The 25,520-nt window shown below is 36.8% G+C and overlaps 1 protein-coding gene across 3 annotated transcripts; it reads right to left on the reverse strand.

The window, feature by feature from the left end:
- Positions 1-5,958: 5,958 nt before the first annotated feature.
- On the reverse strand, positions 5,959-24,793 carry LOC131036202 (nitrate regulatory gene2 protein). 3 transcript variants are annotated; one of them, XM_057968044.2, is made up of 6 exons: positions 23,753-24,793; positions 22,120-23,600; positions 21,585-21,662; positions 21,187-21,401; positions 20,338-20,561; positions 5,959-7,436 (listed from the first exon to the last, which is right to left on the reverse strand). In XM_057968044.2, the coding sequence occupies exons 2-6, from the start codon at positions 23,336-23,338 to the stop codon at positions 6,677-6,679; spliced, it is 2,496 nt and encodes an 831-aa protein (XP_057824027.2). In that variant the 5' UTR covers positions 23,339-23,600; positions 23,753-24,793; the 3' UTR covers positions 5,959-6,676. The 3 variants fall into 3 exon arrangements, with proteins under 3 accessions (XP_057824027.2, XP_057824028.2, XP_057824029.2); XM_057968045.2 differs by having other exon boundaries at positions 22,120-23,632; XM_057968046.2 differs by lacking the exons at positions 21,585-21,662; positions 23,753-24,793 and having other exon boundaries at positions 22,120-23,736.
- Positions 24,794-25,520: the final 727 nt, after the last annotated feature.

Here is a 25,520-nt window from a genome sequence, read left to right on the forward strand (position 1 = left end):
CTTTTCATTTTGCGGATTTTTCAGAGGACTGTGTACATTCCCGCCACGGTTCAGACAACTTTTCATCAAATTTGCAAGGTGACTTCGTCTCGACATTCTACTGCTAGATCCAGGTGCACAGCTTCATCCCATATTCTAATCTCAAGTTATAATCGATTCTTTGTCACTTTTGCACTACATAATTTAATCAATTTCCTTTCCATTTCAAACAAGGAAGAAGGGATCATCCTAACATTCTCAATTCATTCAGAATTTAATCTATCATCTTTGTGTGGATGTAATGGTGAAAAGTTTTTTAAGGGTAATCAATAGTGAAACTCTTATCTCTCTTTGAGGGAAAGGGTAGTTTTCCTCTTGATCCATCACTCATCATTTTCCCACCATTACAGGTACATTACAAAATAAGTCTTTAAAAATAATCTTCTAAGATCTCATAATCAAAGGGCTCAACATCTACCCTTTCAAATGCAACAGGATTCCCCTTTCTATTCTTTCTTTTGTGATTTGGAAGCCACTCCTTAAAGATCCAAAATCTAAGGGAACATGTGAATTAGGATTTAACATAAATGTTTCACAAATAGACTACTATCAAACCTAGCCAAGAAAACACCTTTGTCACTATGTATAGTTCTTGTATTTGGATTATAGCTTTTAGTCGACAACTCTAATTAGGTCTACGTTGACAAAAACATTTGAGACTGCAAGCCTTCCTCAGTTTAATCTCCATGCATTGTTCATTGGCATAGGAGCTTTACCCTTATTATAACCATACTTGAAAAAACTTCAACAATGTATGGGGGCACAAGGATCCCCACAAGACATTGCCTTATCTGCAAGTCTATCAGATAGAATGCCCATGTCCTAGGTGTGCCTTGCCCATTTTGAATATCTAGGTAACTAATCAAGGTGCCCTCATCAAGGCCCCTTTTAGTGCTTGTTGATGTTCAAGCCATCATATTTAAGCTTAGAGTTTTTTAAAATCTAGAAACTAGGGTTCCCAAGGAAAATTCAAATTCAATTTTTTCTTTGCAGACTTTAACAATTATATAGTACTTAGAGTACTTCTTTTCAACAATCAAGCCCTAGGATAACAAAATCCTTTTCATGGACAGAAATGGCAATAGAAGGCCCAGAAAATGAACTTGTTATTGCACTCTTTAAACCCTAATGGCTACTATATATGCCTGCAATTCTTGAAGTTCTGAAATTATCAAACACGGCTCTTGATAGCTCTTAGATATCTCAAATGAATACAAAATTTATGAAATTATTTGGGCAATCAATAGATACCAACAAAATATGCCATTAAGACTCATACGCATAAACCACTAGTTGGCAACTAGTTGTTCTTCAAATTTTTGAATTTGGGTCATTGAGCTTCATTTGTCAAGCAGATTGACAATTAATGCATCTCATCATATTTGAAAAAGCTTTAAGTTATTAATGCAACAACTTCAACCATGCATAAGAAAACCCAATTGTCCCACTAAGACACGTGGCAAGCTCTCACTTAGTTACATTTTGGTGGTAGGCCCACCTTGAAGAACATGTTATAGACTAAAGCAATACAATCCAATAAAAACAAGCCACATGCACACCAACTGCAATAGGCCCAACAAGGACACTCAAGTTATTTTGTGTGACAACTTTGAAATTAGGCCCTAGCCTAAAGATGCAATAGAAGAACATCACATGATGCAATGAAAAATCCTCCATGTGGATGCAATTGGAGGATGAGTGGGTTGCTCCTTCAAGTTGAAGAATAAAGAGAAGCTTGGGCCTGCCTCTAACAAAAATGACAAGTGTCACCATTTTGTGAGCTTGTGGCTTCAGAAATTCTAACAAGGGAAGAAAAAATGATAGATTTACTTGACATGACACAGTGACAAGCCAACATGTAGACATGATGATGCAATCTTATGCCATAATGCACTAAAATGGCATGGTGACTATACAACCGACAGAACGAACCCTTGGCTCTTTATAAAAACTGCTTGAACATGAAACATAGCACCCATTCTATCAACTGCATAGACACACCCTATAATGAGAGGAGCTCAACAACGTGGAACAATATTGTGGCTTCACATCTTTGAGGTGGGACTGCTTCAATTAACTCCTAATACAAAATCCCTATGTGATGCAATAAGAGATAGACACTTGGCAAAAGGTCAAACAAAGTGTGAGGACCACAATATTTATCTTAAAGGGTTGGTAACCAACAATACTTAAAGGCATAAGTTGTAATTAAGGTTATCTCCAACTAGAAGTAAAAGGTCAACAACGGATTGAAACAAAAGGGACATAGAGCCAATAGAGTTTAGGGTTTCGGTTAGGACATATGACTATGACTATAACCCTTTTGAAACACTAGACATAAACCCTAAGAATTTCATAGCACTACCATTACCAACTAATGTTTTAGTTATTTGTTATTTGACTATGACTCTTTTGAAAACATTAGACATAAATCCTAAGAATTTCATAGCAACTAAAATTTTAGTTATTTGTTATTTCACTTATATTACTAAGAGTGTATAATTAAGCCAGATTCCTAGCCTAAATAGGACTAAGCCCGTAAATCTAAACAAATACAAGAACTTGATTTATGCTATTAAATTGAGTACTTAAAAGATAATAACATCTAAAAAAAAAAAATCTTGCTACATATATGGAAGTAGCTAGAAGATGGTGTGAGGCACTTTGGCAATTGCTAAGAGGGGCAAAATAATAGATCTCAATGTTAGAATGCCAACACACCAATAAGGACATTAATGTGACAACACTAGTGTCTCCCATATATAGAAAAAATAGCAAACAAATCTTGTACAATGATGAAAGACAATACGCAGCATAATAGATATGTTGAAAATGGAAAACAAATCAATAAACAACAAATTAAAATTAAAAATGATTTTCGAAAATGCAACTCTTGCCTGTTTCTCCCGCTTGCTCCCCTGCAGCTACTCTCCCTGTCGGCTCGGATCGAGTCACAGTCGGCGATCCTGGTTGTGCTAGTCCATCCTAGGCGTCAGTGGTTGTTGGGGGCCCTCGCCCTGGCTCTGCTTGGGTTTCGCGGGTTCTGTCTTCAAATTGTCACAGAGGGGAAGGAAGAGGGTTTATCCCTGTCTCCTGTGTCGCCTCTATCAATGTGAATAAGGATTCTAAACTAGAGAACAATGTGAAGGTTTTTATGGAGCATAGTGCTATCTGTAGATTCAAGGGTATTTGGCCCAGCCTTCCGAATGCATAAATGGATCTCCCATCACTGGAATCCTCTCATTTCTAGTACTGTCCACATATACCCTATGGCTAAAGGTTTCTTTGTTGCTAAATTTGAGAATGCTAAGGATACAAGAAAAAATTTGTGTGAAATTTTTTTCTATGAGAAAGATAATATGTCGCTTTTGATCAAACCTTGGCACTCTGATTTTAACCCCCTTTCTTAGAAGTTCAACAAAATTCCGGTTTTGGTTTGGCTTGCTTACCTTCCTTTCCATTTGTGGGTTGATTCTCTCTTTGAGGAAATTGGTGATGCTATTGGGAGCTTCAGTATGGTGGATAATGAATCCTTTGAGCTTTATCATACTACTTTTGCTCGCATTCCGATAGAGCTAGATGTATCTAAGGGACTTCCAGCTGAAATTGCTATTAATTCCTCTTTTGGCAGCTGGGTCCAAACTTTGGATTACAAAGGTATTCCTTTCAAGTGTCGTGGATACTTTAAAACCAGCCGTGCGACTAGGAATTGTGGGCTTGAGAAGAAAAATCTTGTGGCCTCATGATGGTCAGGGGCTTCATACCTGCATTACACGGTAAAGAAATTTTTGGACTCCTCTAAAGAGTCGCTGGATGTTGGGGTTTCTACTTTGGCTGGTTCGGTTTCTTTAATGGCAAAAAAAGATTCTTCGGATGCCACTAAGGATGTTTATGTGATTAAAAATGTTGTTGTCTCTCCTGCTGAAAATGGTTTGTTGTCTCTTACCCCGCCGGCTGCTTCACCGTGTGTTGACACAACTTTTGCCCCATCTACTGGATGCAGTCCCGTGTCCGCAACGGTTGTTGCTCTCTCTACTGATGCTCTTCCTTCCAATCCAAATAAATCAGTGTTGGGCTCTTCAAATTGGTCTGATGCGACGGCTAAAATTGAAGAAGGATGGATTACTGTAAAGGGGAAGCATTCAAAGACATCCAAGCTTTCTTTTGATATGACTCTTCATTCCCACAAATCCAGTTGTAAATCTTGAGGGCCCTTGTAGTTGGTTGTTTGGGTTGGTTTTGTTGGCCCTGTCTTTGGTTGGGTTGCTTGCTGTCTTTCGAGGCAAACTCTGGTTTTTTGGTTGTGGCTTTCTCCTCTTTGTTGAGCGGTCAAGTTCTATCCCTTGTTTGATTTGTATAGGGTTTTAGGTCCCTTCAAAACCCCTTTTTCACGTAATCAAAGACAAATTGAGATTAAAATAAACAACTAAGTAAATGAAACCATCAATCAGTTAATAATCCATCAAATGTATAGAGATTGGATAGATGTTATATGTGTCTAAGTTACATAAAAATGGGACAAAGGAGCTTGTCAAAGTAATCAAAATCTTTAGTCTTTTGACCTCCATGGACAACCAAATAGATTTTTACATATAAAGGTCTAAGCATCTAACTTAAGTGTGTTTAGAAATCGGAGCTTAAAATTATTAAAATATGTTGCAAAGTATATTTAACTACAAAAGATTTTGCAATGTTGTATAAGAAAAAATTTAAGAAATATAATCATCAATATTGTCAAGAGGGAAGAGGCAATCAATATTGTATCTATTTTATCTTTGCATCAATGGGACAACAAACATTTAAAATTAACGAGAGGAATGTTTGTTGATTCCAAGGAAAAAGGGGGAATTAAAGAAAAAAAATCCTCAAAGTGCTACTAAAAGGGAAGGATAAGTCTTCTTGGATATTTCATCTCCTTTGAACTCTTTGTTCATCCGAATGATGAATCACGCAATGTGATTCGAAACATTGATGATAAAAAAAATGTATAGACAATCTAATCCGGAAGCATCAAGAGACAACTTGGATCTTTTAAAGAGTAGAGAAAAAGAAAGGGTTGAACATAGCTCAATGCAAGATAGTATTTAATTTTGTGTGAAATAAATGGAAAAGGAAATAATGATAAGACTCATTTTTTTTTTAATAGTCAAGATCATGACTACAAAGGAAAAGAGCCACAAAAGGAGAAAATGAGCAACAAAAGAAAAAATTCCTAAATGATAATATGGGGAGGCCAAGAGGAGGAACCTCAACCCTAGAAATGGAACAGTATTCAGAATTTATTTGATAAATCCAAATAAATTAAAAACTAAAAATGTTTAAATCATTTTGTCAATTAGAATAATAAAAGATTCATTAACTGTTTATGTGCAGTTAATGATTATGCTACATAATGAACAATAAAGCATAGATTGGAAATTACAGCATATGCAATTTTTGACATTGAAATTAATGGAATAACAAATAGGATAAGATGAATTGGAAATAGGATAAGATGAATTGACATTGAAATTAATTGAATAACAAATAGGATAAAATGAATTGGAAATACCTTACAAGCATGCTTGTTTGGTATAAATGCTAATTGTCTAGAGGTAAGAAGTCACTGTAATTACATCAGAAAAATTAATAAGACCACCAGCTTCATATATAATTTCTTAAAAAGTTGGCACAGTAGCTACTAGTCAGAATAAGCTATAGTGGAAGGCAGCATCAATTTTCATCAAGGTGAAAATTGAAAAAACATGGGCGCAGGAGTCTGATATAATGAGTAGAAAGATTATTAAGAAAGGCCTTCCAAATGAACTTCCAAATACATTTCAGCTTCAATGATTATGTCTAAATTAAGGCATTAGTAAAGTATAGTTTGCTTCCTTCTGCCAATTAGAATCATTTCCAGGCTCAATATAGACATCACACTTACAGAGAAAAGCATATCAATTTTTATTAAGGTGAATATTATTTTAAAAACATGGGCATATAGCTCACACTGAGATTATTAATGGAAGCACAATGAGTAGAATGATTATTATTACAGTAGAGAATTTGTGGGCTGCATATAGCTCACACTGAGAAGATTCTACCCAAGCTGATCTTCAAATCTCTCCTACCTGCTAATTTATTTCAAAATATATATAATTCAGAGGTTTTAGAACATATCTATATGACACTAGCACATTCCTTACAGGCTTTGAAGTTTCTCACTAGATTTTCACTCAAAACCTGCTTTGTAGGATGATTCCTAGATTTCACTGTCTAAACAGCAAAATCTCTCCTGCTTTAGATACAAAGCCATGTATCTTAAGGCCCCTTGAATCTATCTATAGTACACAGACCTAGAAGAAATTCCGCAAAACCATAGATCCTAAACCAGAGACTCACCGTTTGAAAACAAATATCCTCACACACAATGTTACACAGTTCAAAGCATCATTTGTGCCATGTCTTAACAAACACAGCGTTCCCCCATTGCTGAGTGGTAGATAACCAAATACTCAACAAAACAAATTTCTATGTATACTTGACGTTTCCACAAAGGAAACTCCAGACATTTACAGATCATAAAAAGTACATACTCCCCCTGTGAACCAAAAGTACACCGTTAATATATAAATGGCAGCCTTGAACCGTAAGATATCTAGGTATATGACCTACTGTTTGTATATGAATTGGAACCCTTCCTCTCATTACTTATGGCATTACGTAAGCTATCTGTGTAAACTGAAGCAAAATCTGTCAAAGATAAAAATATATCTGCCAAACGTGTTGGTAATGCGTCCAAGAACACATCATTAGTTTCCTGCATCACCTTATGATAATCCCCCTTATATACTTCTTCTTTTGTACTCTCTGCTGCCTTTCTGCCAAGATCTTTTGCAGCCTTCTTTTTCTGGTTCTCATGATCATCTAGTTGTAGACAGATCCCTCGTACATCTCCAGCTAAGCTTTTAATATCACTAAGAACTTCTTTCACTGCTGTATCTAGATTTTCCTTCTTGGGAACACTGTTGTTAGGACTGGCATCTTTCTTGGAAGCACTCTCCTGCATTTCAAATGCTCGAGACCAATCATGACATATTATAATTACAAATGGAGCACCAAGTTTGCGGGGCGACAAGCTGCCTGCTCTTCTCCTTGTAGAGGGGTCAGGGACCTCTTCCAATAGGCATTTCTGGAACCATCCATGCAGAGCTTTTACATAAGCCTTTTGAGTATCTATCCAATTATTGAAACTCGAGCACCAGTTCAGTAGCCCACTTTCAAGATGAACAGTTGCCTGCTGATATGATTCACTAAATTTGCCACTAACAGCTGGACGGCCCACAGCATTTGTTTGAAAGATGATCTGACGCTGAGTTTGATGATACTCTAACATCACTTCCCACATTCTTATCAACCTGCAGTCAAAAGCAAAAATCTCAGTATGTAAACATCGAATACCAGTAACATGCAACCAAGAAGTATCAAAAAATGTAGACAGCATTTTATTATTATGCACCCTCCAATCAGACTTGTAAGCTTGCTACAGTGTACCTAGATGAAACATCGTTTCAAGAACCATTTCTAAGCTTCTTTTATAACAATAATTACAAGTAATAAACGCAAATAGGGTTGGACCTGATAATTCTGAAAAGAAGAGCATTTAAAACTTTTCTAGTTGATATAAATATTGTTTCTGCACATCTAATGAAAAGGAAAGCATCTACCCACATATTAAAATGAGGGATGACGGTATGCAGAAGACATAAGAAAGAGTGTGGAATTGATATTTAAAGTCCACAGTAGCAAAAATCGTTTGGGAAAAAAATGGGCAAACCAAAAGTATGAAAAAATCGAGAAAGAATTGGCAAAAAATTGGAAAAAAATCAAATTTAACAAAAAATATAAGAAATTTGTAGAAAAAGAGAAAAACTATTTTTTTTTTAAACTTAAGGGCATTTCCATAGCATAGAGATATAAAGAGCAACTAAAATAGAGTTTAACCTAAGTTGCTGAATCGGAATCGGAATCGGAATCAAGTGTGTGGGTATGATACGTTGGTACGTTTGGGTACTTCTGGACAAAAAATATAAAAAATTGTAAATATATATTAAAAAATAGATATATAGTAATAATTATTATTTTATTTATACTTAATAATGTTGTATAATATTAAATCTATAACTACAATTTTTAAATTATATATATATCAATTTATAATTTTACCATATAATTATATGAATATATAGTTTAATAAACACTATGTTAATATAGTATATAACAAAGTTCCCAGACTCGGACTCGGCTCGAACTCAGCAAGGCCGTCTTGACTCGTGACTCGGCAAAATAAAAAAAACCCTTGAAATTAAGAGATTTTTAAGGATTTAAAACTTGCTTCATGCACCCATTATTGAATAAAGCCCAATTATAATGTGTGCTAGCTTGTTATGCCATGAAAAGCATGCTGGTAGAGTATCTACTTGTTTGGAGCTTTTGTTTAGTATTTTCTTTGGCCAAATTGAAATTCTGGGAGCACCAACATTAGACATCATGAGCATCTTCACTTGGAAACTTTAAGGAGTGCTTGTGTATGGTAGCATTAAATAGTGTGCTTGTTGAACTTAGGTTTTACCTTGGGACTATAGTTGACCTTGGTCTTTCTTGGACCACTTAGTTTTTGGGCTATATATATATATATATATATATATATATATATATATGTTGGATGGAAGGGGGAATTGTGGGGCCAGAAGGGTTTGAAAATATGTTCCTCAGAGACATATCCCTTGCCAAAAGCAACCTTGTGCCCCATTGGGGGATTTTTTGGGGTGTGGGGATAGGTAGGAAATGTCCCCAACTCACCCCCTTTTTTCAAAATTTTAAGAAACGTCCCTATTGTGAGGTACTCACACATCACCCCATTGCAAATGGGGACCCCCACTTTTTGCTTTCTAGGGTTAGCTCTTTTAGTTTTGTTGTTGGTCGTTTTAGTGTCTTAGCCTTTGCATTGAAGGGATTGAGTTTTTCAAAGGTCATCAAGTCGGGTGGATCTCCTCAAGGTGGAGTGAAGGAGGTCAAGTCAGTTGAGTGATTAGGGGTTATTTAGATCATTCCTAGGGTTTTTGTGTACTATCCGGTCACGCTTCAAGTTGTTAAATCAAACCTTGGTTGAATGCATAGTGTCCTCCTAGATCCCATCCCTTACATCAAGGTCGGAGCAAACTCGCCTTAGAAGTCTGGAACGTCATCTTGATCCTGAAATGGCCTGAAATTTGACTGTCTGGAAATTTGAAGGATCCTCCAAAAACTAGATTTTACATTATAACTCATGGAGTTCCGAAACCACTCTCAAACATCCTGACAATATATATGGAATATAACTTAAAGTATTAAGAAAGAGAAAAGACATAAGGAAATGCCACTTATACTTAAATGTTATATTCCATATATGAATCCTGACGGAGAGACTAACTTGTCAAACAACTTCATGTTTTTTGCAAGTCAAAACATTGACCTGTCGTGGCGAGAGTCCTAGAGCTCAAACTCGACGAGTTATGAGAAAAACTCGACGAGTTATGAGAAAAACTCGCCGAGTCCGAGTCACGAGTTGTCAAAACTCGTTGAGCTTGGCTCGACTCGCCAACTCGGCAAACTCGTAGGGCTATCTGGTGTCGCTTATTATGATTCCCGTCATAGTTTTTTTCCAGACATAACAAACACGAAGCGTTTTATTATTTTGATTCCCGACATTGGTTTTCAATTCATATATTTTATTAAATATAAACGAAACGTTGACAATTTAAATACTATATTTGCAATCGTAGATTTCGTAGGGATTCTTGGTTGGAAAAGTGGATGTGTTTCTAGGGCTAAATGAAGGAACCCTATTGGATTCCACAAGGATTCCAGGATGATTCAGATTCAGAAACGAATCGTACCTGGAATCTGTAGGAAAAATGGATGTACTGGTAACTTAGAGTTTAACCCGTGAATTGTAGAAAATTAATTTTGTTGTTTATATTCATATTGCTGATTACATAGGCAAATATTCAGTTAAGTTTTTAAAGGGCCACTCACCAAATATACCAAATAGTTGTCTAAGTTTGAGATCAAATATTAGCTAACTCTATGAAGTAATTGAGATCAAAAGTTAACAGACAAATCGTAAAAGTGGAATCCATTTTGAAATGATCCAAGAATTTCATTGTGATTGAGGCAAAGGGTTGTGTAGGGTTAATTCAATATTTTAGAAAGCTTATCAAATCATATTCCACAATTGCAATGCTTTTATATCATAGCAACAAAAATTGTTTGGGGAAAAAATTGGCAAAACCAAAGTATAAGATTATTTGAAAAAATGGGTAAAAAATTGGATTTTAAAAAATTGTAAAAATTTGTAGAAAAATAGACACAAACTACTTTTTTTTTAAACTTAAGGGCATTTCCATAGCATAGAGATATAGAGAATAAATAAAATAGAGTTTAACCCATGAATTGTAGAAAATAGTTTTTTGTTGTTTATATTCATATTGCTGATTACATAGGCAAATATCCATTTAACTTTTTAAAATGGCAGTCACCAAATACACCAAATAGTTGTCTAAGTCTGAAATCAAAGATTAGCTAAGTCTATGAAGTAGATGAGATCCAAATTTATCAGACAGAGAAGTCAAAGTGGAAGCCATTTTGAAGTGATCCAAGACTTTCATTGTGATTGAGGCAAGGAGTTTTCTAGAGGTATATTCAATATTTGAGAAGGCTTATCAAATCATATTCCACAGTCGCAATGCTTTATATTCCTGATGGCAATTGGTCAGCCTTTTATTAGGGGTAGAATTCAACAAAAGGCATTTGTTAAGGTGAAGTAAAAGATTAGCAAACCACTGGTTTTAGCAATACCTAGCTTGCAACTACTATTTTAGGTAGAGACAAATTTTAATGGTTGTGTGTTGGAGGCTCATTTATTACAACTATGTAAGCTTGTTTGTTGTCATTCAGATTTATTTGGTGGAGCAATTTGGATATCTTGCTCACATAATGAATTGTATGTCTTTGTTTGAGCAAAAATTAACTATATCAACTAAAAATTAAAAATCATATATCGATATATATTATGTATGTCTTCGGACGTTTAGTGTTGTGGTAAAAACTCTCCATTGGTGAGGCAGCCTCCAAGGTTCAAACACCTGTTGGGCAGTTGAGTTCACGGGCTTTCTACCTTTGTTGGATCGTTGAGCTCGTGGGTTTGAACAAGTGAAGTATGGGGAATGATGAACCCCCCGAAAATGGACAAAATAACAAACTTTTTCAACGTTGATTCCAAATTGACTTTGATTCCGTCTCAGATCAACCTATTTATAAGCAATTTAGCAATTTCATGAGTTTTTCTAGGGTTTTGCAAGTTTTTACAATGGATTTTTTCACTTTTTTTGAGGTTTTTTAACATGATTTTAATGTGAATTAAATGCAAAAAAATCATTGAAAATTGGGTCAACAATTTTTTCATTAATCAGGATTTTTTGGGGGTATAAATCGGCTGGCTCCAAGATTCAGGATTAATCAGGTATAATCGTGATTTTTTGCAGACTATTGCTTCTATGATTTAAACAATTGAATGCAAAGAGCATGGACAACTAATATAAGCTCTGAATGCATGTGAGGTTAGTTCATGCAAACTGCAACAGCTATAAATGAAAAGTACAGAACATAGAACAAAATTAATGTAGCACACCCTATCTACCAAACAGTGAAAAGTTCCGAGACAATTAGAAAGAACAGGGGGTAACAAAAACTTCAAAACTGAGAAAGACGTAACTAAGCAATCAACATCGGAGTCATCATCTCATATACAAGTTGAAAAAATAAGTCTGAGAAAGTTGCCAGTAAGCCTTTGGTTAATTTGTTCCAAAGCTTTACAAAAAGCCTCACCTTGTAGTCAACAGGACAGGTAAAACGTGCCATATTTTCAATGGTGAAAAAGCATAACAATAATATTAAAGGCCAGTGAGTACTTGAAATCAAGTCTGATAAAGATGACAGTAGGCAATCAACATTATATCAGCAATCCTTTTCGTTAATTTGACCCTTACCTTTACAAAAAGTATTACCTTCTTGTAGAGTTCCCATCCATGGAGAGATATGTTTTTTGATATTATTTTCCTAGGATTTTCATTTTCAAACATTTATCTGTATTGAGTCTTGATGAATAGTTTGTTTAATGAGAGTTGTACAATACTTTGCTTCATTAGAAGTCTTCTCACCTTAAGTGTATGGTCCAGGAATCCTTATTTTCTCAAAGCGAATCTTAAGCCAAACCTTAAAAAGCTAATAAAAAAGCATAACAATAACCTTAAAGGCCAGTGAGAACTTAAGAGCAAAACTGATAACGATGGCATTAGGCAATCACCATTATATCAGCAATCCTTTTGGTTAATTTGAACCCAAACCTTTACAAATCGTGTTATTAGATTCTTGTAAAGTTCCCATCCATGGAGAATTGCAAATATATTTTTGATATTTTTTCCTGGGATTTTCATTATCAGACATCTATCTGGATGGAAGAATGTTTGTTAAGGATGGCAACTAAAAAAGCTAATGAAGCCTGGACAACTGTAACCCACTAGTTGCTGTCCAGAAGCATCTATGATGAAGATGAAATTGCTTTGATCAACTATATCCAGTAGGAATACTAATTTGTAACCTGGAAATAGGAATCAGAACATAGTTACGATTTAGATGTTAAAGAAGCCCTGTATGGCAGCACCCTCAGTGTATGTTTTTCTCTAGTGTTTATAACTTTAGAAGGTATGACGTAGATTCTGCTGCGTTGCCATCATGGACTATGTATATTCGACTAGGTTGTTAGTTGAATATGCAAGTCTTCATCTCCTAAAAAGTTGTTCTGAATGCTATCATCTAGGTGGATTCCTAGGAATACTGGAATATTAGCCCAAGACCTTTATCTGTACATTGCATATTCTCTTCTTCAAAGCATCTTGGACTATGTAGGAGACACTATTTGCAGCAGGAGTGTGAGGTTTGGGATGGCATGTTGTCAAAACACCAGACATGGATGAAATCCACTTAGATGCTTAGGTTTAGTGAGATACCTGAAGTTTATGGATATAAGATGGACCAACAATCTCACAATTTTTGGTATAATCTCATCATCAATCAAGTAGATATAGACATCTTGTAAAGAGATCTCACTTGAGGACCAAAAATAACAAAAGATAATGTCGGCAACAATAGCCCAAGAGCTTGCATTAAACCCTTTGTTAAATGCTCATGAAACATATCTTTGTCAAAGCTTGGCACAGCTTCCACTAGATTATCACATCAGAACAGGTGGACAGAGAGTTATCCATTTATACAATTTACGACTATGACTAACAATGTCCTTGGCAATAGAAGCTACCCAAACCTCCATGGACGATGGCTGCTTCTCAGTTTGTATACCATCCTCGTTTTAATAATTTTGCAGTCTTTTCTTGGAAAAATCTCACATGATTGTTGTCTAAATAAATCGTTTTGTTTCCACCATTTATAAAGCATCTGCTCTTTTTCAAAACTTGATATTTGAAAAAAAAAAAAAATTAATATTAGTTTGCCACAATGTTTTCACACTATTTTTTGGACGAGGATGGCAGGAAAAGGCAAGGATGTATTCAGGGATGACAAGAGACAACGACTTTAGAAAATGTACAAAACTCAAGTTATACAAAATTATAACAAAATGTAACACAGACTACAAGATTTGGAGTTTAGACAGACTCAATGAATTCACATGAACATTGAAAAAGTATCCATCAAGATTCAATTAAAAGAATACATGAAAATTCCATGGTTTTCATTAAAAGCATGTCACTGAAACAATACTCTCCTCTCTTCTTTCTTTTCTTTCCTTCTCCTTCACAATCACCTCAAATGCAAAACAAAATGTGTGGACATGTGGTATCAGCATTATAATGCTACTTTTTAAGATGAGAGGATTAGAGTTTCCAAAGGGGTATAAGCCCCCAATGCCTTGGGGGAGACTTAGTAGCTACCCCCAATATGGTTACGTCGTTGGAAGGGAAGATTAAAGTTTCAAATGGGTTGTGAGTGGCCTTGTGGGCCAGCCACCCACAATCATAAGGGCCCCGCATCCCTTTGTTTTCTCATTATTTTACAATATCTCCCACCCTCCAAAGTCCAATAAAAAACTAGAACAACCTTGGGGACATTCCCGGCTATCCAAGTATATCCAAAATGCATAGGAGGTAGTGATGCCCATGAAAACTCCTAGGACCCATTCCTATGGAAACCTAAGTTCTCCATGATAATACTCCCCAACACTTATGGCTTAGATGTAAATAGCATCCAATCATGATTCACCTTGGTAATTAACCATTAGAGATATTAAAACAAAAATAGAAAGACAAAATGAGTTCATATTGACTAAGAAAGAAGAAGAAGCGATCCTGATATGTGGGCAAGGTGTCCTCTGCATTTCATTTCCTGAAAACAAGAAGAAATGATCCCTCTCCCATGATTACAAAAGCATCCTCACAATGTTTCTTGTTAACAAGGGAGGACATATCAGAAGCCCAGACCCTTCCCCCCTTGTATCATTCTGTAGACACTTGAAATCAACTTCTACATTCCAACCTAACATCGTCATGCTTCCATCAATCCACATCATTAGTCTTGCATCACATCTTCACTAATTAAATTTTTTAATTAATTAATCCATCTTTCCCCCATTTGATTAATTCAATAAATCCTTTTTATTTAAATTAATTAAACTAATACCCTTTGTCAATTAATTAATTATATTTAATTAATAAAATAAACCTTGTTTATTTAATTAGCCTAGTCTAACCTTTCTTTTGATTAATTAATTAAATGATTATTCCATTTAATTAATTAAGCTAATCCATTCCTCTAAACTTTTCCAATGTTTAATTAATTGAAACACTTTTTCACACCTTTTGATCTCTGTCATCCATTATCCCAAGAATATCTACACCTTCCATTCTTACACGTGTGAGATCTCCTACTTATCATGTTTCATAAACCTCCACATTTCCATACATGTGGGAGATCTCCCACTTACCATTATCATTATCATGCGATAGATAGATAAACTGTTAGAGTAAAGGTTTTAATTTAATCATGTTGATTAAATTACCTTTATTCCTCTCTTAAGATTTCACTTTAGTTTGCATTTGTGACATTTAATAATTATATTAATTATTAAATGTCTACCTATTAGGGTTTCTTTTAGGGTTGCACAATATCCTTTTATAAGGATTCATCATTGTAATTTATCTCTCTCTTGGATGAATACATTTGTTTCAGCTTTCAGAGCACCCTTGCTTGTTTGTCTCCATCTCTTCTTTCTGTGACAGGTTATTTGCATGCAGGTGATCTTCGGGGTTTGTGAAGTTGGCTTTCTCAACTTCTACATGGTATCAGAGCTCCAGACCTGCTGCTTCCTGTTCGTCTTCTGAAGAATTTGGAGCTACGAGGGTTAGATCTGATTTTCCGGTTTTGGTTGCATCAGATCTGTGTTTGTCTTCTGTTTTTTATTTTGGAATAGGGGGTATTTTTTTTCGGTGCACTTTGGACCCAAACGGACCTCACCGTTGAGCTCGTAGCGCCCAAAAACCCCTATTTCCATATAAAATTCATCCGATTTGGACACAGTTGCTCCAGAAGGCAAAAAATTTTTGCCCCAAGGCCGTACGGCCCTAGGGCACGCAGTTTGAGACAGGAAAATTCAAAAAAATAAAAAAAAAAAATAAAAAACTATGGTTTTTTGTTTTTCGGAAGGTGTAGCCAGTATATTATCATTGCGCGCCACCGGTGCGCAGCCCGGCGGCCACCGGTGCGCAGCCCGGCGGCCACCGGTGCGCAGCCCGGCGGCCACCGCCGCCGGCGGTAACCCGCCCACGCACCGCCCGCGTGCCACCTGCCGCTTGCGCGCCGCCATCCGCCCGCCCGAAGCCCGTGCGCCGCCCGCGCGCCGCCCTCCGCCCGCTCGCCACCCCTGCACCGCCCCCGTGCCGCTACCTCTGAGCTAGCCCCTGGTCGCCCAGCAGACCAGGGGCTTATTTTTTTTTAGCCCTTGAGGGCTATAAGGGCCTATCTGGGCTCTTTTGGAGCTGTTTTACAAAATCGGGCATAACTTGGGCGTCCGATCTCCGTTTTTCAAAAACGAATAGGCGTTGGAAAGCTGGTTCCGAGCCCGATCTAATTGATGGAGGTCTTTTTCTCTGATTTTGCTGTTTTGTAGTGTTTTTTGCCAGTCAAAGTCAGAACAAATTTTTTGCATTCCAGGAGACATAGAATGAGCATCCGACCTCCGTTTTTCGAAAAATTTATATTTTTGGAAAGCGTGTTCTGTGTACTTTCTAGAAATATGAGTTTTTTTTTTCCAGATTCTGCTCCATGCATATTTTATTCAGTTTTTTGCTTTTCAGCACTCTGGTGGATATCGTGGTTGTTTCAGGTCCTGGGATCTCTTTTCTGAGTAGGATGTCTCTGCTTTGATTCTCGTTTCTATTTCCAGTCTTCTTATCATTGTAGCTTGTAATTATGTAAACGCACTGAGATAAAGTGCCATAATGCATTGTTTACTTGGAATCTTGCATATCAAGTGCCATGAGGGGGTTGATGTTTGCCTTTGTTTGCCATCTTCCTTTGTCAAGTGAGTGTTCCTTCCACGACATTCGCCTCATGATGCTATGTTTCAGCACCTTTGATGTTCTTGGTTCTTCGTCATGCAATTGTTTTTGGCTGTCCTTTTCAGTGTTCTTGTCCCTCTCCCACTTCCGCATTATGGGGAGGTTTATCCTATTGGTTCTAATGCTTCCGTGGTTCGATTGATCAGCTCTTCAGGCTTTGGTTTCTCATGCCATCTGTATCTTCGATTTCAGTTGTTTTGCCTTGTTTGCCTCCTGATTCGAGTAGTGTCATTTGAGGGCACTCATGCAGATTACAGTCTTCTCTACCTGGTCATGTTCTAGTTCAGTGGATGTTCTTTAGATCAGCAATTATTCTTTGACAGAGTTTGCATGTTCTTCATGCTTCAGTGGTGTTCTTCCATCTCTTTTTGGAGTAGAGTTTTGTTCCCATGTGGTTTTCTCTATTTCTCCACTTTACAGAGATTTGGTTGTAATTGGGTACCTGATCAGGCCTTGTTGCCGGGACCCAAGTTTACTTTCTTGCATTGTAGTTACCTTTGCTTTCTTGCACATGTTTGTAACTGCACTTTTGCTCATCTTAAGGGGGGGTGTTAGAGTAAAGGTTTTAATTTAATCATGTTGATTAAATTACCTTTATTCCTCTCTTAAGATTTCACTTTAGTTTGCATTTGTGACATTTAATAATTATATTAATTATTAAATGTCTACCTATTAGGGTTTCTTTTAGGGTTGCACAATATCCTTTTATAAGGATTCATCATTGTAATTTATCTCTCTCTTGGATGAATACATTTTTCAGCTTTCAGAGCACCCTTGCTTGTTTGTCTCCATCTCTTCTTTCTATGACAGGTTATTTGCATGCAGGTGATCTTCGGGGTTTGTGAAGTTGGCTTTCTCAACTTCTACATAAACTTTATGGTTTTTGTATAAATATACCCAAAAAGTGCAATCACAAATATTTTTGTCATATTGGAATACTTGAATCACTAAACCCAACCCCAAAACGCATTGTACTGGTAACTTTGGTTGCAAGCCACAAGGGACGTCTAGGTATCCATTGTGGCCTATGGGATAGAGGGACATTTGTCATGTTCACCATGGAAGGTGTGATGGTGAAATTTGGACAAAAGAAGAGCAAATGCATACAAAACAAGACACTCAATCCAAATAACACGTGCATGTCAGATTAGAGCATAAATGAAAGCATAAACGTGAATCATACGCAATAAAGTTCAATGGTTATACATCCATTTGTTGATGATTGGATGTATGGATGTATGGATGTGATGATTGATTGATATGAATTGCTCTTGCTTGGAAGTTGCATAAATTGACAGCATGTGTTCTCCTTTTTTGCCCTTTGGAGGAGGCCTGTTAAACAGATCTTCAACCATGAGGATGGAGGGTGAGAATCGATTTGTGCCCCCTTTGAAGAAGACTTGTTAAATAGACCTTCAACCATTAGGATGGAGAGTGAGAATTGATTTGTACCCCCTATATACATATATATACATTTTTTGTCCTTTGGAGAAGGCTTGTTAAATAGACCTTCAACCATGAGGATGGAGGGTGACACGGAGGGACTCTAATGTCCTATTATTTAGGAGGGTGAGAATTGATTTGTCTCATTCATATATATACATACAGCTTCCTCAAATGAAAGGTCATTTGTCTCCCCCAAAAATAGACAAGGGGGGGAGTCAAGGGGGGGAGTCTAATATCCTATTATTTTGCCACCAAAATTTAAAGCAAGGCTCATTAGTGCATACTTGCTACATTTTCACTGACCATTTGCTCAAATTCCTCTGACAAGTACCTCATTTTAATACTACAAGCTATCAATTCTCATCCTTTTCTTGTGTTCTTGCTAAGTATCAGCCTACACAATAGTCTTTGAAGCTTGGGATCTTTGGAGGCTTGCTAGAGCATTACTTTGGATGTTTGAAGCAATTTTTTGAAGCCCCTTGGAGCATTGTTTTGGTCCTTTAAGTGGATTCATCTCTCTTTCGCTCATGCCATCATGCTATCCATTACACGTTCTTCCATAGCCATTAGGTTTTCCCCCATTTTCCTGGCAATGCTCCACATACACCTTGTTCCCATATCCCTCGCCATGTCCAAACTTTTTTCCTTCCTTTTGTGCCCTTCTGATCCCACTTTTCTATCTCCTAGTTTTCTCCCTAATACCATTTGTATCCACCCAGAGTTTTACTTTTCATTTTATCAATGTCATCGATGTAGCATTGATCCAATTTATACATCTGTCAGTACAGTATACATTGAGCTAACTGAGGCAATCTCCACATTAATATTTCCATTTTGCAAGGTTTCCATTACAAAAAGTGTGCTTACAGGTAAAATCCAGACATTTTGTGCACATTTGGTAGTTGGTGTACAGAAGATAAAAATGATCAGGAACTCATTGCAGACCTTCCAGAAAATTTCAGGCAATTATGAGCACAGTATATTTCCATTTTGCAAGGTTCCCATTACAAAAAGTGTGCTTACAGGTAAAATCCAGAGATTTTGTGCAGATTTGGTAGTTGGTACAGACGATAAAAATGATCAGGAAGTCATTACAGACCTTCCAGAATATTTCAGGCAATTATGAGCTCAAGGCATTTGTGGCCCTAAGTCTATCCTGACCCATCCAATGCCCTACTTTTTATTGAATGTAAATTGTCCTTGCATCAGAACACTCCTAGATTTCACTAATGCCTATACCAACTTGTCTGCACTCAGTTTCAACATTTACAGTTTGTCTTCATGAAGTGACTTAGTCAATTTTCTCTCTCTTCTTCCATTGATCCATAGCAACAGTTTTTCTGTCATATTTCAATTTCTTTTGTAATTCCTAATAGATGATAGAGACAAAGGAATTTCGACATCAGAACAAAGCTGTGTTCCAGAAATTTGAAGTTGTTCTGAGTTGAGGACTATGCTGTAAAAAGACTAGTGGCCCCTGGTCTATCCTGTCAAATTGGCACAAGTGACCCTGTCTTTGGTTTCAACAAAATTTGGTTTGCAGTCTCATGAAGCCATCCACAATCCATTTCCAGCATCGAATCATTCATATACATCATTTTTTTGTTTTCCGTTTCCATTTCTCTTTGTCATATAGCTTGATTCCGTTTCTTGTTTTCTATTTTCAAGTGTTGTTTTCAATGAACTGAAAACATGGGCATCCAAGGCGACTGGAGAGAGGATGATGGTATCATGAAAATCCTTGTGCAATTGTCAGTTTATATTAGAACCGCTAAAATTCATCTGTATACATTTTTTCCATTTAGTGCTTGGATTGCAATGCAAATGTTCTAGTCCAATATATCATGAGACACTCCCAATTAATCCCTTTAAAATTTTATAAACAACACAACGAAACTTAGGAGAGAAAATATGGCCAAGGCAAAATCAGATTATGATGATACATTCTGTAAGAAGAAAAACATATCAAAAGAAATTTGCTTTCTATACATGCAAATATCCATGGACAATTCGCAGTAAACATATTCTATTGAATCTAGAACATGATATTCATGTACATAATCAGAGTGGTCCTTCATAAACCAATGAGAACTGTGTAAAACACAAGACGAGGTATTTGATAAACAGATACAAAAATGCATACCCTTGTATTAACTCAACAAGTTGTGGTTGCAGTTCGTCATCTCTCAATTTCTGGATTTTCATTGATACTGACTCAACTGCATGGATGCCAACCCTGATTCTGGAGTGTAGATCTTTTACTGCAGCCCTTGTTTTATCAATGACTTGTGAATTTTCTCCTTTCGCTTCCTGATGTCTTAGCTGTACACATTTCTTTTCATATACACTTCTTATATACTCTTCTGCCTGGAAAATTGAGTGTCAATGAGCATAAGAGGAAATAGGAAACATGTATCTTATTTTGTCACAAGAGCAACAAAAATATCCATTATCTATGAATCCTACAGTGCTCTCAAGCCATTAATTAAGGGACATGCATAACCAAATATAATCATTCTGATACTGAATTATGTTTATGCAAACATCATTGTTAGTAAATATCACAATCGTAAGTCAATCTGCCACTATCAGTAACTAGCAAAGAATTTCTAAACAAAATAATCATACATCTATATTAATGTCATGTCTTCAACATAAAAGTTTCTTAGATGAAAATCTAATGCATTCCAACCATTTTTGTAAGATAATACAAAAAAAAAACTGAAAAGGATCAGCACACAGTGACACAAAGCGAAGCCAATAACGAATGAAGATTTCTCTATGACGTTTTAAGACTGTTATTTACTGAAAGCTTGTGGTTTTGGTAATCCAGAACCAAGCAACTTTGGCCACTTCTACTGGTTTAACAGATGCATAAAACCATAAATAATGTCATTATGAATCTTCTCATTACAATTCATCTTTAAGAGATGCTAGAATCTTAAGTCCAAAAGAAAATCTACAAGTAGAGGCACATACTACAAATTAGTACCTTGACTTCGTCGTAGAGTTTTTTCTCCCATGCATACAGTCTCTCTAAAGTTGATGCGTGGCTTCCAGAAATCATGCACAAGTCCTCTACATAATCACTGCTACTGTCATCCAAGTCATCTTTTGGGATGGAAACAAAATGAGTTTTGGAGGATGAAGATAGAGATGATGTAGATCGATGCCAGGTTAGTAAACTCAGCGCCATAGATGTAGGTTCTGTATTGATATGCATGGAATATTAGAAAATCGATTAGAAGTTTATAATGCAAAGGATATGCTGCCCATTCATTAACTTCACATGCTTACAGTTAGCCACAGGCTCAAGGAATCATATGCAGCTTGAAGAACAACAACATGAAGAATCAAAGATTTACTGGGTTAACCACTGGATAAACCTACCATGTGAGACGGGCACTGCAGGACCCCTGAAACAACATATACTGTAGGGGATGAAAATTCTGGATGTCCACGACCTTCCTGTAGCACTGACAAGTTTCCATGTACAGCCAGTTTCCCAAGAAAGACTTAAACAAATAAAATCATGCAAAACCCTAGTGACATTTCACTAACTCAAGCAGTCGACATTTCATAATAAATCCTGACAGTAACATTCAATGCCTGCTTCTTGAACTCTGAGAGTTCTCATTTTAGACTAATGTAGTAATGGATCGAAATAAATGCCAGCATTCAATTTAAAGCTATGCTCAAGCAGTTTCAGAAGAGCGACTCTAGTAAATCCACATAGAGATTCAAACTAATGTCTTAGGGTAAAACAAAAGTTTCAAATTTTTGAGGGATTGCCAAGAATGAACTATGAAGTAAGAAGGAAAAAATACAAGAATTCACACCGGATTGTAATTCAACAAACTTGATGAAAAAGTAAGTTCGTGCACTTCAGGTGCCAAGCAAAAGATTAGAACATTATAAACAATACCTTTTGTCTCGGTGAGGCTTGAATGATGCCGCACTTTATTTGCCTCAAGCATCCTAGAGACTTCCTCGCCAGATTCATAAGCCCTGATAAACCACTTTTCAATCTCCTTTATACCGTCCAGAAGATTTATGTTTCTGGGGACAGAAGCCGCCGTTTGCTGTTCATTGTCTAATATGACTTCTTTTCCGGAAACCTCCTTGTCTTTCTCCGCTGCCTTTATAGCATCTGCTTCATCTGCCTCTACATCGATAGAAGAAATATCCTCCACGACAACTTTACTAGTAAACTGCAGCTTTTCTTCCACAGATGGCTTAGGCGGTGCTTGAGTAAAAGCATCAACACTAGAAGTTGCTACATGTTCCTGGGAAGAAGAATCAGTTTTGACACCCGCCTCATCAGCAATTTCAAAATTATGTGTGTGAGAATCAGCAAATTCAGCTCTAGACGTTTTTTCCACAAAACGCACTCGCTCCAAGTCCCGTTCTCCATGATCACCATCTTCTAGATCAGGAATACCCTCTTCCTCCCTGACATTTTCCAAATCTATTAATTCTCTCTCGGGCGAGTGACTGATTTCCCTGTGATCTGCAGGGTAATAGTGATCGTCAAGAGAAGCAAATGGATTGAAGAAATCCCAAGGATTTCCAGAAGGCTGAGGAGGCGGTGGAACTGTCTTCTGAGATGAGGAAGGAGAAGGAGGAGTAGCAGGCCTGGAAGATGAGGAATCAAGATCCACTCTAGACTGAGGGGCTGATGAAAATGATTCCAACGAACCTCTTGCCCCAGCTGGTGGCCTCTGCTCGACCGTGATCGGCTGTGTAACCCCTGACCTCATTAAATTCACATGAAGCGGACTCGCATTTGATGCATGAAAATGATTATCATGAGAATCCAGATTTACTGGAGACAGAGAGTTAACAGGGGATGCTAATTGGGATCTGGAAGAAGTCGAGGATGGAAAAGGAGAACGGGATGGTGACTTCTCATGCAAAACAGCAAGCTCAGAAGCCATTGCGGAGGATGAAGACGGAGAGGATTCTAACGCCACTTCAGTAAAATTCTTGATGCTGTGGCCGATATTTCTAAGAGCTTCAATGTAAGCCACATGAGCTGTTGCCAATTGGTACCTAGTATCTATTACCAATTTTATGAAGCGCTTCCTCTCCCTGCAGCGCAACAAGGCGTCATCATCCTGAATCTTGGAACTTGCACAACCCATATTTCTGAATCCTCGCCACAACCAACCTTCAATTTTTACTTATTTAACCCCAAATTCAAAGCATATTCTCATCTGTTGGGAGGCAATTGCACATCTCAAAAACCCTTACGCAATATCTTCTCATCTTTACAAACTCCAAGGAGGTCTGCAATTTCATCAGTTTCTTTCCTACAAAACTCTAATGCTTACGCTCTGAACTGATGAACTATATCACATGTCCCCTTCACTTTCTGAACTCTCCAGAGCCTCAAAAGCCTGTTTCCTGACCCAAATGTAACAACCTATGGTTAATCTCTGCGGCAAAAACACAGAATCTCAAAAAGCATGTAATATTAATTTCCCAAACTCTGGACCTTGGCTATGTACAAACTTTCCAACGAAAACCATACTAGAAACATCTTCTAGTCAATATACCTTATTTGAATAAGCGTGAAAACTCTTGCTCCAGCTTGTGGACGTGACACCATGTAAGGAATATCTCCAGTGCTATCCAGGTCTTGAAAGAAAAGCTAGAAAAAGATTAAACCCAAAAGGAATAGATTAGTCAGAGGGATGGAATCTTGGCCGACCATCAAGGTCCTTTCCAAAATGCTAGTTAGAACCCGAACCCAAAAGACGGAAAACGATGAAGCCGTCAATAAAGGAGAAACTGATTACTGCTGATGAATAAAAAAACGTTAAGGACCCACAACCAGAATAATCCGAAATTTTGTGGGCTAATGGATGGAGAGGACAAAAAAATGGAATCTTCAATAGCAGAAACTATAGAGATAAGAAATTGAAATTGTGAGCAGTTTTATGTATTGTGAGCAGTTTTATGTATGCTTGTGCATTTGGCAGGCAGTAAAAACGGACAGATTTACAGCGTGAAAAGAGAGAAAACTTCATGGCTGACTCAAAGCGCAGTATGTGTCTAAGAAACTACCTATGACCCCACTAACCAAAAAAGTGAAAACTAATTGATACCCATATAATGAAAAGCAAAACCAAGTCCACAAAATTGAAGGAAAAAAAAGGGAAATTTGAGATCAAATGTACTATGACATGGAGGAGTCCTGCTCAGAATTTGGCTGCAAGCCCTCGTGGGGTATAGCAGTGGGGCTACCAATAATAATATTATTATTATCAGTGCCAGACACTGTTTTACTTAAACAAGTCCATCCTATAATTATTACAGTACTGATGAGAGAAGATGCTGAGCTGGTGCCCTCTGTACACACAGTATAACCCACGTATGTTACAGTCCAATCGATGCAAGAATTTTTTGTAATTCCCCAAATGATCTCTGTTTCTTCAAGCCCAAATCCGGTCAATCAGTAAAATAAGAGTTCTTAAATGTGGGCCAGGGAGGCCGCCACTAGCCTTACACAGAGCACCGTGGAGCAAAAGTTAAAGAGAATATGAAAGGCAAACTTAGCATGTGAACCAGGAACCAACATTGACGGGTGGAGGAAACTGCAAAAGAGTTTTCTGAGTATTTATAATTCATATTACAGTTGGCTTCTAATTGACCTCTGCCTCGACGCTGCCCATTTCCTTCCGTCCAAATCTTCACAAATTCCCGTTTCCCAAGACTCACTCGACACGATCATCTCTTCCGTCTATTGACGTGAAAATGTGCTCTTTCGGTTAAAAAGAAGAGAAATGAATGTGTGACATGAACTCCGTTAATTGACGTGACCTTGGACCCGGAATTGACGGGAAAATTGAACCGTTGGTGGATATTGCACGTTTTGTTAGTTGACGCGATTTAGGTGCGGCATTTATGGCCACGTAAGCGTGTGATTAATTGTGAAATGGGTTAGTGGAATATGAAACATTTGATTTAAGTTATTGTTTTAGATAGGTTATTATAGTGTTTATTTGACTGCAAGTAATTTTTTTTATTTTAAGTAATAGTTAATTATATACTTTTGAAATTATACTTATATAGTATTATTTTTAAATTAATAACATTATCAAGTTGGCAATATTGCATTTTGAGTTGATTGTCTATATATTAAATTGTTTTTGGAATTTTTTAAGTTTTAGTTTATTTTAATTATTATGTTTATTACCACTTGTAAAGTAATATTATTATAATCATTGAAATTTTAATTGATTATTATTTAATTATTTTTTCCCCATAAGAAGTCTTTATTAATTGAATTTTAATTCAAATGTACATTTTATAAAGTTAAGA

The sequence above is a fragment of the Cryptomeria japonica genome, chromosome 10 (assembly GCF_030272615.1).
Source record: "Cryptomeria japonica chromosome 10, Sugi_1.0, whole genome shotgun sequence".
Lineage (NCBI taxonomy): Eukaryota > Viridiplantae > Streptophyta > Pinopsida > Cupressales > Cupressaceae > Cryptomeria > Cryptomeria japonica.